A 16815-nucleotide genomic window follows, 5' to 3' on the forward strand; every position below is an offset into this window, starting at 1 on the left:
GCTTTAAAAAAATACCCTGACTAATCGTATAAAATGTGATTGTAGACAGCTCAGTGCATGACCCTTACACTTATCACTTGAGGTATTATTACAAACCAGCAGCAGCTGGCAAGCACAGGGGAGGATAAAGGGGGAAAAAAGATCACATGCAAAGGAACAGGGAATGTTCCTTTTCTGATCTCGTAACAGAGGCACTGGCAGTGCCTTGAGTGTCTTTCCAACACAGATCCAAAGCATGAAGTCACCTCCAAGACCCTGGCTAGACAGCTCTGTATGGGCCAGTGGTGCATCCCACCAGCCACGGGGGTCCTGCCACCGGCACCTCCTTTTCTCACACTGTTTTTGTGAGCAGTCCAAGAGGATTTGAATTAGTGCTGGAATGAGTCCCCTCGGGGCACCCTGTGATCAGCAGATGATTATAGCAACAATGGGCAGCTTTTCCAAAACAAGCCAGTTTGTATGAGTCAAGCAGGATATAGTGCTTTGGGGTCATTGGGTTAGGACAGAAAAGCAGTTCTTGCTTCCATGCCTTGGCTGGTAACAATCTCTTTTTCCCTTGCTATCCATCTTTCTCAGGCAACAACAGCCACAATTTCTTCGTTCCCCTCCTGAAGCCAAGGCTGTAGGCAACTGAGTTCCCATCCCTGCATCACCACACCTTGAGTAAAGCTGTTTTTTCCACATGATCTGCCAGTCATTCCACAGGATTTGCTACCTGCAAGATGAGCTCTTCCATGTGCTGATACTTCTTGTTCATCTCTTCCTACCTCTCCAGATAGGACAAACAAACAGTCCCAACACCCATCTCCTGCATGACTGTCTCAGAGGATAAATCAACTCTTCCAGTCCCTGTGGTCCAAAAGTATATTTTGGTGGAGAAGTCAAAATCTGAGCCCACTGCAGCAAACTAGTAGAGGTTCACCTGAAGGGACTCATGCCTTAACAGGGTCAGTCACAGGTGAAGAGGTTGGGGCTGACTTGACTTGGCCATCCTGTAAATGTTGAGAGAAGCACAGGGAAGGCTCTTGTTCATCAGTATCACTCAGAGCTGAGACTGAGCCCTCTCCCAGGCACTGACAGAAACTCTCCTCTGTAGGACCAGTCAGGAGCTTTAGACTTCACAGAGAGATGACAGCCAGGATGAGGCTGTACTATCACTAATATAGTATTTTAATCAGCATTGAAACCAGATGATCAGCCTTGAAGCAGGCTTTTAAAGACTGAAAAAAATGTACTACAATTTCAATTTTCTCCCTCTCTCTCTCACTGTGATTAAAATATGTGGTTGATCTTGGAGGCTCTACTGCAGCTTGTACAAAACCATAATAATATTCACAATAAAAGAACTTGCAGCTGGAGTTGGGTTGTTTGGTTTCTTTTGCTGTCCCATGAGTCTTCCTTCGGTCTTTTTTTTTTTTTTTTCCTTTTTTTTCCATTTTGCTCCATACAGATTAAAATCCTTCCTTTATTAAACAAGCATGGTTATCTCCACTGACTCACTTCTCTAATAATAGCCAGAATCTTTTAATTCAAATTATCTGATTTCTGGGTTTTTTAGATTAAAGTAAACATACAGTTAGTGTATTACTGGGAGACTGGCAATAGCAATACCATGGTCAAATTATGCTGAAACTCAATTCTGCAAAGCACATTGAATCCTTTTTTAATACATTTCACAAGTTGAGGTGGTGACCTCAAACACCAGAGTGGTTTCTCTCCTACAGTGGCTCAATTTCACAACTCTGAATACACTTCTTTTTTTGGAAGGAAAGCCATCCAAAGATTTTCAGAAAATGTTCTTTAGCCTTTGGGAATTAGTCAATTTAACGTCGGGGTATCGTTCAGTTTCAAAGAGTTGAAGGATTTGAGGAAATACAATCTGCTTTCTGAACAATGTGAGATGAATATAGTTGTGGTTTCATTAGAAACCAAACTGCAGAGTTTGAAGAGAGAGCTCCAGTTTTTCATAGTTAAGATGTGGCTCTTGGTTTGTCAGCTGTGTTTTCCCTGCAACACTCTTCTTCTAACAGCCCTTCTTAGGGAGCTGCTCCTGCACACATGAACACTTGCATCAGGAGCACATGGCAAAGCAGACACTGCTGACAGCCAAAGTTTCTATCATTTGTTGGCCTTAAAATGTGAAGGGACGTCCCTCCGTAAAGTCAAGAATCACCAACAGAAAGCACCTCCACTTCCTTTGAAGATCACCTTGGGTTCAATTACTGTCTTTCTATTTCCAATTGTAAAATGGGCAGGCACATAGGGAATAAAACCCCAGTGATTAAGAGGGAACATAACAAGCTCTGAAAATGCCTCCTGAAAGCCAGAGTCACCTGGGGTCCTGTGAAAAGATGCAGTCTCTGCTGCAGCCACCCTCAGCAGCACCAGATGTGCCCACGTTGTCACCTCCCAGCCCACAGCACGAGAAGCCAAAGAAAAACCACCTGCCAGAGCCACAGAGACGCTCAGTCACATCTAACTTTATTTTAATCCCGTCAGAAAAGTTCAAGAATTACACCAAAAAATACTTCAGTCTCTGCTACCTACTGACAAAAAATACACCACAAAATTATAAACTGTTCAGTGGTTTGCTGGAGTTTGGATTGTGGGTGGAGGGGGTGGTTTGTACATTTTGAGTGAGAAATGAATTTACAGGTGGAAGGGGGAAGGAAGGATAGGAAGTCAGACAATGGCATTTGGCACTACATTTTTAGCTACACTATACAGTTATTTATCATGATGCTTGTTAGGACTGAGGAGTTCTGCCCTCATTTGCACCCTCTAGTATCTATGTATGTGAAATGGAGGACAAAACTGCCCAATGCGGGGGAAGAAGGAGCCAGTTCCTAATTGCCATCCCAGTCTAGCCACAAATCTGAAAAAGCAGCTTCAGTCAAATATGAGCCTTGCCCTCCCTGTGCACTCTGCTCTTACTGCTCAGTCTCACCCTGCCTGTGCTACCAAGGAGCAGAGCTGCTTTGCAGCAACAGCTTGCAGCTCTGAAATAAGAGAATCCTTTGTTTTTTCTTCTTTTCAATCCCACCAGTCTGCACTAATTGCACATGCCATTTGTGGGGAGAGGATGTTTTACATTAGCCAGGGCTGGATTAAGCTTGGGGTCTGGTCTGGTTTTGCAAGCAGAGGTTTGATGGGACCCTTGTACTCTGAGAGCATGCTATGGCCATCCCTCTCTAATTACCTAGAATGACATTAAATACTGAAGTATCTAAAGTTGAAGAAGGAAAACAGGAGCATCCCATTTCATGGGTGAGGGAAAATCAGAGGCTGGAAAGTTTGAGGCTTAATACTGTTCTATACTATCACAACTTCTGAGAGAAGCCTCGATTTACAGTGGCATTTCTTTGTGTCTTGGTGACCCTCCTGAAGGAGGTCCTAAAGGATGAAGTCTCGTGTAACTTGCCAAAGGTCATGCAGGAAAATCTGTGCCAGTAGCAGAAAAAAAAGGCCTTATCTCCTGACTCCTGGTCCTGTGTTCAGAAGCATATTCCCTATGTCAATATAGCAGCCTCTGTCTGCTTCCATCCTGCTCTATACCCAAACAGCAACCAGGATTTCAGCCTCAGAGCCCAACCAAGGTCTCCAGCACAGCACAAGCTCATTACAAATGCCTGGATTTTTCTGGACTTACTGAGGCCACTTGCAGAGGTGTGTTTGCACATGTGTGTGTTTGCACGTGTGTGTGTTTGCGGAAGGAGAGGATGCTTGTATTTATCAGCAAATCAACACTGATGCTAGATTCAGTTTGACAACAAAATGTCCCTGCTTTGGCAAGCCAAACCACATCACCGTGTCTTTCTAACAGGTTCTCTCTACCCCTACTCTTGAAAGGATTTCAGCTGTTCCTTCACTGCACATTGAGCCTCTGTCACAGCTTTCCAGCAATGATAAAACCTTGCAGGATTCTCTTTGCTGCTTTTATCCTCCCTGGCTGTTTCCCTAATTTGCTTTTTTTGTTTTTTAATTTCTTTTTCTAACAAATAGTTAAGCAATGATTTAAAAATATTTTTACATCGTAAGGTACAGTCAACATCAAACATGCCTTTGTACAAGAGCTCGACTCAGTTACAAATCAACGAGAACAATGCACAAAAAGAAATATCCATTAAGATGACTCCTGCACTTAGGTTTTTTTTTTTAACTCCTGTCGTGCTGTTAGCACAGCACCCTCAGCTAGAGCAATGCAGTATAGCCATGGTGTTGTCCCCTCACCCTCCCACTTTGCCCATCATAACTTTAATGACCTTCTGTCTTGGCAGCCTTGGCTTCATGGTTTACTGGTCCTGAAGACAGCCAGGGTGACACGGCCCGGGAGCTGGTCTGCTTGGCCATGCTGTAGTGGCTGATGACCGTGTAGAACCTGCCCCGGGAGTTGGAATCCTGTGCGGAATAGTACGCGTCCAGCGAGGCCGGGATGCACCGCTTGTGCTGGGAAGGGGGAGAAAGCAAGAGAAGTAAAGAGTGGTCCCACCAGCCTCAGGCTCTTGCTTTAAAAGTCTCAGGGTTAGCTGTCTGCACAGAGGACGTTTGACTCAGACTTGCTGCAGCCAAGAGCATCTGCTGCACAGCCCTGCCTGGCTTCCAGCACCATGGGAATGCATGAAGTTTAGAGTCGGGCAGAGCCTTCAAAACCTGTTGCTATTGGCAACCCTGACTGCAGGCTGATTTCATCCATCGATGGTAAATGGGAACTATAAAGGTCTGACAGGCCTGGTACATTACTGGCATGCACAGAGTCCGAGGCTCCTTGCAGGAGCCCTAGCAGGGCTGGCTGAGCAGCTCTTATCACGTGCTGGACTGAAAGCTCTGCAGAATGAAGTCCAGAATTAATCCTCAGACAAGCAGAGCACAGGCAGAAGCCGAGTAAGCTGCTTATGTGCTGCTCTGTTACAGTGAGTTATCTCTGGCCAGCAGGGCGACCACTTTGGGGTGGCAGAAGCATGGCCCAAATGGCCAGCCCTTGTCAGAGCTTTTTGTCTGTGCAGACACTGCCCACACATCTCTGCTGTGCTAGTGCATACACTTCCATGCTAAAAACTGCTCAGATAAAACCCTTTGCTTGGCAACAGCTGTAAAAGAGCAACCAAATGGTAACACTTGTTGGACTGGTTGGTATTTACCAGAGTGCAAGCAGCACCAAGAATACAAAGGGCTCTAGGTACAATCATTAGTAAATCATGAGATACCCCAACTCCCAATTCACTGTGATTAGATGAAATCTGAGTCCAAAACCTTTAATCTTTTCAGAAGTTCAGGCTTGGATCTGAGTCTGAATTTCATCACTCCATCCTAACTTCATTTTTGTATAACCTAAGGGAATAATTCACAATGACCAATATACCAACAGGCTTACTCTGTATTCCAACTCACAGACTATCCCTGGTGTGGTCAAGACTCATGAATTTATGAGTTTATTCACAGGAAGGAGTCAGTGAACTATTTTGCTAACTTTTTTTTTTTTTTTTTTTTACTTTAAATCTCAACAAACCAAGCAAATATTTCTCTGTGAATATTCAATATGAACCACTGGGCAGCAGTTTCAACACATGGGTTTGAGTTACATGGTTTTGTTCTTGATAAAGGCTCAAAAGCACCTAAAAATTATCTACATGGACAAATTACAATTTATTTCCAAAGCACACATGTGCCAGCACTCCGGGAGTTTGCTTTGCATTAAAATGTGTGCCAGTAAACCTCAGTCACTGGAACGTGTGGGAAGCAAATACAGGATTCCAGCTGCAATAAATCCATTCACAAAAATGAGGGATTGTTCCTGAACATCTGTCTGTAGTGTTCACCAAATGCTAATCCCAACAATTACAGTGTAACAGTAGCTGATGGAGGCAGATGCAAGTCCACATTTCCCATAACGGTTTTCCCATTTCAACACATTCTTGCCAAATGTTCTCTTTGGCCTGGTCAAAAAGGCAGACTAGACTGTAACGATGTAGTCAATTAGAGTCTATCATTATCTCAGGCAATTCATCCGTCTGAATTTCTTACCTTATAAACAAATCCATCTGGGCAACTGTGGTCGTAAGTGAAGGCTTTGTACACCACAAGAAACACTATGCAGGCAAGGAAAGCAAGAGCCAGACTTATGAGAATAGTGACCTACAAAAGAGGGATAATGTTACTCTACATATGTTAAAATGGCATATGAGCAACCTCATAATTAAATGACTTATAGTAACAGCCATCCTAACAGACTGCAGTCTTCACTCCACTGTGCAGTACTTAACTAAGCATGGTAATTGAATGAATGCTAGATCCAGTAGCCCTGAATTCTCACTTCATTTCCATCCCCTCACAGACCTTCAGGAGTGCACGTTCCTGGGTTTAACCCCTTGAAAATACATGGTTTTTACTGAGGCATCTGGTGTTCTCGGTGGCTTTGTGTTCCCATGCTCTCAGCTGTTCAGCCAACATCATCATCTGCTGGCCCAGCAGGACCCACCAACAGCAAGAGGTCACATTCCAGGTCTAGTCTGTGCAGATAAACTGCCTTATAACTGTGGTGGGATCCTGATTTTCTGATAGCAGAGGTAGGCAAGCAGGTAGGAAGAATGAAGCCTTTGTAGTACACATCCCTTTATGCCTTCTGGGCAACACGACAAGGATCAGTTGTGCCTGAGTACCTTGCAGGAGGGAGGGTGGGCAAAAGGGAATCCTTCCTGTTTATCAAAGCTGTAAAAGGATAATATCCCAAACACTGACAAAGGCCAGCATGTAAATCCTGCAGCATGTCTACGAGCAGGTGCTGGTGTTAGAGGTACTAAACACAACACCCTCTTCTGGGCCCAATTAGTCCTCCTTTCCTCATTCCCAAGCAGGTTACTTTGCTGCACTATCCTGCTTCTTTGCCATAGCTCCCTTTTATCTAGCCCTTTCAGGTTGCTCAGCAAGTTTCCTGCCCCCATTTGGATATCTGGACTGTGGCCCTAATCCTTGAATTTATCTGAACTGTGTCCTCCCTAAGGACTCAGCAAGGGTCCCAAACACATTCTCGTTCTCCCCTTCCACACAAGCTTTCTTAGTCCCACCTGGTAATTCCACAAACACAGCATCAATGGCTCTGGACTTCTCCTGCCTAAACGACAGCAGCCCATTCTCTGGGGACTGCTGTCTCACACTCATCTGGATTGGCATAAAAAAAAATCATAATCCCTGGAGCTCCACTGTTACCATGCAAACCAGAGTTCCTAATCAAATGAACTAACTCACAGCAATGATGGGGGTGGGAACAGCAGCAGGGGAAACATTTAAAGCTGTTATTGCCTGGCCAGCGGCGGGGACAGGGAGCAGCACCAGCTCCCCAGCCTGCTCTGCCTCACTGGGACTGAGCACCAGCTCCCACACCCAGCACGTTGGGACTGCTACTCAGAGCAGCTAAAGCAGCCCTGGCAATGCCACCTGCAGTGCTGGAAGATCCAGAGCTACAATTTTGGTGGCTTTTTTAAGAAAAAGTGAAGGTAAATCTGCATGAATGGTGTTAAATCTGACCCAACACATCCAGTTCAAAACTCAGGAGGTGTGGAGACAGTATCTAGGAGGAGAGATTAATAAATTGTTAAATCAGAATATTTTAGACTAAAGTGTAAAAAGGTAAGAAGATTGGGGCTAACTGGCTTTTCCAGTGATGAACAGTTCACTGAAGCCCCAACCTGCCTTTTAGAATAACTGCTCATATTAACCTTCTCCTTGGGGCCTAATCTGCTGCAAGATGGGTCAATTAAGCAAAAGGCAGCTGCAGAGGGAGAAGCATGGCCTGCTGGAGCTCATCAGAGAACATGTGTAAGAGAGTCCTGGTACACTGAAAAAGTGGCTGGTAGAAAAGAAGTACAGTTGTATGAACTGCACTAGTCTGACAAGGAAAAGGTGAGCTACACCTCTGGTCCATCAAAGCACACTTGCCTGCAGGTTTTAATAGAAATATTTCAAACCAACTTTATGGTAGCCCATTGGTTCCCATCCTGGGAAAGATAAGCCCCTTTTCATAGTGCTGAAGAGGAAGAAGTCTTAGTTGGAGTCAATGGAGTTGGAAGTGGAATTTGTCATGATTTCTACCTCACAAAGAAGTCACATTATACCTGAAAAAATGAAAAAAAAGTCACTTTGAAAAAGTATAGTCAAAAGGACAGACCTGCTGGATTAAGTATGCCAGCACTCTCTACTTTTTCCACAGGAAGCCTGGGAAAAAAGACTCCCCTCCAAGAAGACCTGTTACAACCCAGCCCTTGCAGCCCAGTGTGGAAGAGCATTTCCCCCTGTACAAGACATGTTGATCAACTCTTCCCCATTATAAAGGGGAGCATATTAAGCCTGGTACTTCCTCCAGTAACAACGTATGTAGAAATATAAAGATGACAATGACACAAGCCCCCTTTGAGGTTAGTCTGAAGGCCCTAAAACAAGACATACATCTTGCTCTGCAAAGCCAATGCTTAGACGGCAGCCCTGGCTAGGAATTCAGAAAATAAGAAATGCTCTGCTCCCCAGCTCTGCCCTAAATACAATGGCTAATGAAAGAAAGAAATCTTGCTTGGGTTGAGCTGAAGGAACAAATTTGTGCTCAGGGCAAACAAAGACACAAAGGGCAAAGAAATTGCACTGAATGCAACCTGAGAGTGTATGGAGGGTAACTCAGTGGGAAAGTACCTCCTGCTCCTGAGAAATAGGAAATTGCTCATCCTAGCTTTCTTGAGTAAATACAATCTTCATCGTCAACAGCAGCATGTCAGCTGAAGCATACACACTTGGTTCCCTTCTCCCCCTCTGCATCCCTCTTTCCTCCTTCCCAAAGGGATCTATCAGGACTGACCACACCCAGAGACGACACTGTGAAAGAAGAATATCCCTGAACGGTGGGATGTCTCCCTCACCCGGAATGATTCTGTGTCTGCATTCTCCAAGAGCTGCCACCAAAGAGGCTTCAAAGGCTTCTCATTCTGAGACAGTTAAAATGCCCAAGTTCCTCCTTTAGCCTTCAGAAAAAGAAAGAGCCAAGCTGTCTGGAGCAAGAATTAATGTCCCTTCTTTTGTTAAATCTCATGTACATGCACAGCCGATGGAAACAGCCATTAGTAATCTGCTTTGACTGGTTCCTTTCCTCTTGTCTGCCCACTGAGCCCCTAAAAATAATAAATTCCCCTCTGCTCTGTTGCTCTGCTCCAGCAAAGTGCTGACACCCAATTCATTACCTCCCAGGAGCAGGTCCCTCCACAGAGCTCTCCCCTGCCTCCGGGGTATAATTGAGCCCATTCTCACTTCCCTCCTGCCATTTCATGCACTTGCACAATGACAGCGTGACACACAATATTACACATGATGACACAGAGTGTAAAATTGCTCTGGGATGAAATGTCACGTAAGATGCTAAAACTCAAAGGGAAGAAAAATCCACCCCTGGATATTTTGCCACAACAGAGCTAAGATCCACCTTTCTACCTATTCCAGAGCATACAAAGCTCCATTAACATTCAAACACCAAAGAATCACAGACCTGCAATACCTAATAAAGCTCCACTTAAAAAAAAAAAAAAAATGTTGTTGTTGTTGTTGTTATTATTATTATTATTATTAACCTTGGCAGTTTCTAAGCAATATAAACAGTCACAGAGGGGAGATAAAATTTAGTGAGGAGATAAAACCTAGAAGTGCTCCAGGCATGAATCTGCCACATGTGACTGCTCAAGTGCCTGCTTCTTCCCTTACGTCTTATATGGTTCCCAAAAGCTCCGTTAAAAGGGGAGTGTCTTCTGGAAGGGAGAAGAGAGAATGTCATTACTACACCAAAAATCTCCCTATCCTCCACAAAGCATGGAAAGAGGACTTTAACATCCATGAAAGATGATGACAGCCTCCTATCAACAGAAGCACACCTGGCTTTGTTCCTCCCCACCTTTCCCAGAGATGAAGTACATGTTGCACTTTCCCAACAGCACAGATTAAAAAAAGATAAATCCTCCTCAAGCAACAGGACACAAGTTGCCACTAGGTTTTGCTCCAGTGAGGTATCTAATTACAATGGTGTTCCACTTAACCTGCCTTTCCTGCTGTCCATCGAAGTGCCCTTCCTACTCTCTTTGACTTCAGCAGCTGCACATGATTTTTTTTTTTTCCATCAAAAATTCCCTTTTTCCCTCTCTAGCTACATGAAAAGCCTTATTTAAAAGCAAACCAGAGAACAATGCCACATCCAAACAGCAGGGCATTCTTTTAATAGCCTTTTTCATTGCAAGGCTTCTACATTTTTATTTCTCATTGTTTTCCTTGTTGCAAAAAATTTTTGGTTTATGCCTTTAGTTGTCAGCGAGGGTCTGCACCCTTCAGCCCCTCCATGGAAGGGAACAAGAGCTGGGAGCTGCTGGTCCCTCTAAAAATTGAGCCTTAAATACTGAAAACCTGCTGAGTTACACAGCCTGCAGGTGACTACACACTGGCACTGGGCTGGTACTAACTGTCCCACAAACCAGGGAGGTATTTTGGTGCCTTAAAGTCAAGGGAAACTGGAACTCTCTGGAAATACCTGGGGGCAAAAAAAGCAGGCAGAGAAAGGCGGATCCCGGATGCATGTTGGTGGGAATACTGCTGCACAGAGCAGACATCCATAAGGAAGGATTTTCAGGCAGTGTAGGTGGGGGAAGGGTCTGTCAGCAGATGGCAGCTCCCTCAAATTTATGCACTGTTTGAACTGAGTTGACAAATATTTTTTTTCCCCAGTGGAGACTGGATGCAGCCAGGGCTCTATTAGCATTCAGCATCCAACCTGTGCTGGTGAGCTGGGAGGTGTGTGGCTTTGCTCCCAACTGAAGCCACATATTACTTGCATTAGCAGCTGGAGGAACATAACTTACAATCATGGCCCTGGTGTCAGGGCTTGTCACTCCACCTTTATGTTTTGTTCACAGGCTCCGCTGATGGTGTCACCCTCTGAGAGGACTCAGCATAAAAATAGTTTTTAAAAAAGGATAAGGAGAGAAAAATAACATGGACATTTAAATGCAAGCCATCTGACAGTGAAACACAGTAGGACATCCTACAAAACTGTGAAGCACCACCTTTTGAAAAAGCAAAGGGTTGTTTTTTTCTACCCCAAACCACAATTATTCTATGAAATTATTAACAATTAATCTAACAAATTGACTCTGTACAATATGGGCAGCAGAAGGAGCTCAGTAAGATTCTGAAAATATTAGACATCCATATGGAGAGCTTCCACATGGCTTGAAGTAGGGCTTAATAGAACAAAAGGCACAAACCCCTCTTCCCCTACTGAGTTCTCATATTTAATGGCATGAACCAGACATTCAGACCCAGATCCACAAAGGCAGTCAGGTCTCTAAGTCTCCTTTAGTTTCCCACAGGACACTAAAATCAGGCAGCACCTTCTGTAGGCTCAGGTGTCTTCAGAAGAGTAAGAAATTCTCATGTTGGTCTGACACATCTGCCTCTGGGTTCTTAAAATGACTTTGAGTTAGCCTGGTGCAGCACAACAATGCTTGTGCTCCACTCCTCCACTCCTGGAGATCAATCCCATCACTGCACATACTCTGGCTTATCATCTGCTGCCTAAAACTCATCTGGAAAAACACCATGCTGTCCTTTCATTGGGGAGAAGACAGCTGCATTCAGTCCAGCTTTGGAGGAATTCAGCAACAACCACCTGCTGTTTGTGGACAAGGCACAAGCCCCAGGTGCCCAGGTGATCGAAACCACCCTCCACTTGCCACCTAAGTGGAGCAATTCTCAGGGTGCACACAGATGATACGATCTCTATCAATCTGTCTGAAGAAAACAGCACAGAATATCTTTTCTGTGCTCATGCAGCTCTTGTGAGAGGCTAGCAAGCAAGGATTTTCATCAGCATGGATGGCACTTCTGAGATATCAAGCATGATTATTTTTTCTAAAGCTGGCAAATAGAGGTTTGACTCTGGACACCTTTCCTGCTGCTGAGAGCACACAACATACATGCTTATATACACTCAGAAGAGGAGTAGAGCCAAGAAGATAATGCAGCCAGGAAAAGCACTGCTGTCTATAGAAAAACCAGCCACCCAAGCAGCACCCAGGGAGGAGTTAATGCTCTCAGAGTGAGCAGTTCTGTGCTACTGTGAAGGAGATTGGTTTAATTCCCAGGTAAAGATCATTTACCATGGAAAAATCCCTACAAAATTCTGCACAGATTTCCTAGTCTTAGCAGATGTAATGGGAATAAGGGACTTCAGAAGCCTGATGCCTCTCTCTGTTCCTGCCCTGCATTCTCACCTCTTCACGTTCAAGTCTGTCAGGAAACGATGCCACTGCCAGTGCCTGGTTCTCCAAAGTACCTTCAGTGTTACCAGGTACTGGGAAATTTTGTGACCTTTAATAGGTAACTCAGTTGAATAAATTCTCATGTTTTTCATTTTCTCATTATAGAACAACAAAGACTCTGAATGAGGCAAAAATTATTATAAAAAAACTTGGCAGAAAATCTGTTACAAGATTTTCATAGAAGGGCATAAGAGCTATGCTTGGATAGGCAACAAGGCTCCTTCCATAGTTTCACCTGGAATCCTTTCCATCCACAACCTGCAACTTGCATGCAACAACAAAAACAAAACAAACAAACAAACAAACAAAAACACAACCACAAAATCATCAATTTGTTTGCCACAAGAGTAGTCCCAGAGGTCCTGATGCTCAGTAGAAAGGTTTCAGCTGTAACGCCATCTCAGTATATGTTCATAGATTCATGATTTCCTCATAATTTTTGCTTGAAAGTGAAAAACTCAGGAGGGTGATTTTTCCCCCCCCCTTCATCCTGTAACTTATTCCAGCTGATAACTAGATGTAAGATTGACAACATCAGATCTTGACATGGAAGCTACAGCTAAAGTGAAGGACTCAGGAGCACTTCCCAGATCTAGATGTCTACCCTGGCTGCCTCCCACCTGTATGCCAGGATGAAATCCAAGCATGAATCACCATCATTTGAACCCAGGTTGCTAATGTAAGAAAATTCCAGACATGTAGGCAGGGAGGGAGCCACAGGCTGACAGGTCACTTGGATGGGTCAACCAGGGGAATAAGGAGTCTAAAACTACACCCCAGGAAGAGTTGCTCAAGTGTTTAGACTCAGTCCAAGAAATGGTGAGGTGCATTGCCCAGCACTCCATTTTACAGCCTGATCTGCTCTGCAGGTAAACATGATTAGGCTGCACTTCTTTGAAATGGCACTTCAGTTCTGATACTTAGCAATCTTTTAGTAATAAGTTGCTGATTTTGCTGATTTTATGGCAGCAGCTTAGCCTCTGAAATTTTGAAAGGCTAACTTAAAAAAAATTACATAATTTGCTGTTCAAGAGGATGCAAGATTTGTCCTTTATTATTACAGCACAGCTTTATTCCAGATGGTGTCCCGATTCTTAAGTAGCATCTCTTAGGAGATGCTTTGTAAAAGGGAAATGTCCTTAGTCATCTACCTAAATTTTCAGAGCTAAGGGAAAATACTCCTTTGTGACTCATGGCTTATTACACGAAGCTTAAGGGGTTTTTCTTTTGGGCCTTTATCTTAGAATCCATAACCATAAACCAACTCAGCCCCAATCCTCCTAAAAACACTGAATACCATCTATGAGGATGGTATAATCTTGAGATCCAAAACCATCTCACATCTGCTGCACTGTATCAGGGATTCTTTTTCAGCCTACACAAAGGAAAGCCTAAAAGACTCACAGAGCAGAGAGGGTCATTCCTCCAGCTACCCTAAAGCCTCAAAGATATCCACCTGAAACCACACCAGCTGTCTCTGACCCAGTTTGCTGTCCCAGCCATGTCCCTGTTGGCTCTACACATCTCTGTACACACCACCCCAACTGCACTACACCAGTGAACCTCTCTTTAAGTTTCCAGATCTTAAAAATAAATGCCTGTCTTCTGAGATGGCTTTGTACCCACCAGCAATTCCTCTGCTCTGTGCCTTGTTATACAGTGAGTGCAGCACAAGTGTGGAACAAGAACACCATGTTTCTAAGCAATTTGTCAAATAATTAAATTATGCACAGAATAACTAGCTGGCTCAATTATATTAGCCAGTCTCCATCATGTAATATAATTTCTAGTGGCTGTTTAGGCACTAGTACCCTCAGATCTTTTTAACTGTGTTGGTGCTAGCTGTGTTCTGCATGACGTCTTTCTGTGCCAAGTCAAACTGCTTGAATGGAAAATTCACGGCTGGGTTTCCAAGCCTCCGTTCTTTATGGAAGTTCTAAACCACCATTTTCAATAAGGACCCTTACACCACTGAACATCAGTGAATTTCTACTTAGGTAAATGTTTGGTTTGCTTTTTTATGGCTTTCTGCCATACAAAAAAAATAATAAAAATCCTTCATCAGAATAGGCTGGCACATTGAGATGCTCTAATATTGTTTCTAGGAACACCAAATAAATACATGACCTTTTTGGCAGACCATACAGGTATCTAAAGGTCTTTTCCCCCTCCTCCTGCAAGAATATTTTCTTCCTTTTTCACCCATCATAAGCATTTCCTCATTATTTTGCTCTTTCAAAAGGAGCAAAAACCCAAAATTAAATGAGTGACTCGGGAACACTGCTTATAAAGGTGCTTTTCTTCCCAAACCCATGGTCCTAATGACACCTGCCACACCATTTCATGAGCTGAGCAATGCTGGAAGAGGCTTCCTTCCACATCAGTAATTTGAGATGGCTTTTCAGTTAGCAGGATTGCAGCAGACTGACACATCATCTCCACAGCTAACCCTTCATCAGTGACATGCTGCAATTTCCCATTGCATTGTGCAAAGTCTTGGCTGTGACATTTTCTCCAGTCACTTCACGGGGGACACCACAACAGATGTCTCAGCTCATCAAGGGCCCTTTTAAATTGCATTAACAGGAATACAAGATAAATCAAGTCATCAATAAAATGTCTCCTTGCTTACCCTTTGTCTGCCAAGACTCAACTTCTGAAGAATCTCATACATGCAAGATCATCCCCTCTCCCCACTTCCATCACATTGGATGGTGCAGGGAAAGCGTGAGGAGCTGCGGGTAAGAATGCGTCCAGGGATTCACACACAGCAACAGACCTGGGAGGTGCAGCCTGAGTTCCTTGCCCTGCTGCTGGCCTGATTTGACACCTAACACACACAGGTCCACAGCTTTCTCCCTTCTGGTACTCACAGACACTGCAGCAAGATCCACCCAGTGCTGCAAGCATCTAAGTCTCCAAAGGCTTGGGTTTCTCTGGGCCTATGGGTGCAAAACCCACCCAAGCACCGACCCCATCTCACAGGCAAGGATCAGGCTGGTTCTAAGGGAAAATTGGTCTCTGTTTGCTTTATGAAATTACCTCATTCCACAGGCAGGGCAATTTTTAAACCAAACCTTTCAGACTTGAGAATTAATATACTGGACTAAGGTTCAAAATGGTACTACTCCAGGCCTGTTTTCCTGTGTGTTTGCCTCCAATCACTTTCTTCCTATTTTTATTTTACATGTGATAATACCATTTGCCTCATCATCCATCACAACAGAAGACTGGAGTGAAAAATGTCCACAACAATTTAAGCTCTTTATATGTCAGAGCAGAAGGTAACTTTCCCCTACCAGTCCCCAGTCCCATGGACTTCTTAGATAAAAGTGTACTCAAAGGTCAAGCTTGCACATATTAAAACACCTTTGCTCGGTGCAACCTTGTGGCTAAAAAAATAAAAATTAGCTAGAAGTTTGTTCCCTCAAGAAGGTCAACATATTCACATACATTGCAGCATCTGTGCCTGCCATCATGGGTCAGGAAATAAAGCTAATAGTACAGCAGCATTTATGGTTCAATACACCCATTTCTCTTAAAAAACTTATTAGGTGGGTGCTTCATACAAGGACAAAGTGAAGACTGGGTAAGCAAAGTGTCCCCTGGGTAACTTGTGAATTAAAAGCCTTTCCATTTTAAATTAGAAATATGAAGCTTTATTGCTCCAAATGAATTACAAAAGCTACTCTTTTAAAAACAAACAACAAAAATGAATAATCTAGCTGACTGTGATGCCTTCAGAGGCATGAGGCCAGTTCCATTAGTCGTGGATCTGGCCCAACAGGCTTAATGCATCTGCAAGTACTAACAAGAGGGTGCTCGGGTCTGTTTAACATTCAATCAGCAGCCTGTGCTGCTTTTAAATAGAGAGAATGAAACATTACATGGAAAAAAAATGTATGAGTGAAGCGTTTCATTTCCCTGAGTTTTTTGTTGTTGTTGTTGTTGTTTACTTTTTGGTAAAAAAACCATTCTGTGGTTTGGCTACAATACTCAAAATGCACTTCATGACAGTCAATAAACTTTGCCTTGGCTTCAGTCAACTAAAAAACTTTCCTCCTCCATCCCACTTGGTCCCTTTTGCTACATTAGCCAAACCAGCATTAAGCATATTTCATTCCACAGAAAGAAAATTGCCCTGGGGGGTGGCAGAGGTACCAGAATGAAACATGACGTGTTAGTGAAGACAAGGATGCAGTGTAAGAAATCCTTCAGACTAACCTGAAACTGCAATTAAATTTTGCAATTAGTGCAATGGGTATCTCCAGGCAGTTGCTATGAAAACCTTTTTCAAGCATTTTGTTCCAAAACAAAGAGTCAGTAGAGGTTTCTGTTCTGAAACTCCTTATATCCAATATATCATGGTTTGGAGAATTTAGATTCAGCAGGATTAATCCTTAGTCATGTGGCTATGTTCTGTGACTTCCATTTTTATACATTTTCTGCACAACAATTAACTTACTTCTTCTCTCCAAAA

The 16815-nt window shown here is 43.6% G+C and overlaps 1 protein-coding gene across 1 annotated transcript in view; it reads right to left on the reverse strand.

The window, feature by feature from the left end:
• Positions 1–2464: 2464 nt before the first annotated feature.
• Positions 2465–16815, reverse strand: part of NSG2 (neuronal vesicle trafficking associated 2) — a 37003-nt gene continuing 22652 nt past the window's right edge. The window contains exons 4-5 of the mRNA XM_051631460.1: positions 6022–6132; positions 2465–4446 (exon numbers count right to left, since the gene is read on the reverse strand). Coding sequence (XP_051487420.1) covers positions 4255–4446; positions 6022–6132 — 303 coding nt within the window. The 3' untranslated portion in view covers positions 2465–4254. The remainder of the gene's footprint in view (positions 4447–6021; positions 6133–16815) is intronic.

This window comes from Apus apus, chromosome 13 (assembly GCF_020740795.1).
Source record: "Apus apus isolate bApuApu2 chromosome 13, bApuApu2.pri.cur, whole genome shotgun sequence".
NCBI lineage: Eukaryota > Metazoa > Chordata > Aves > Apodiformes > Apodidae > Apus > Apus apus.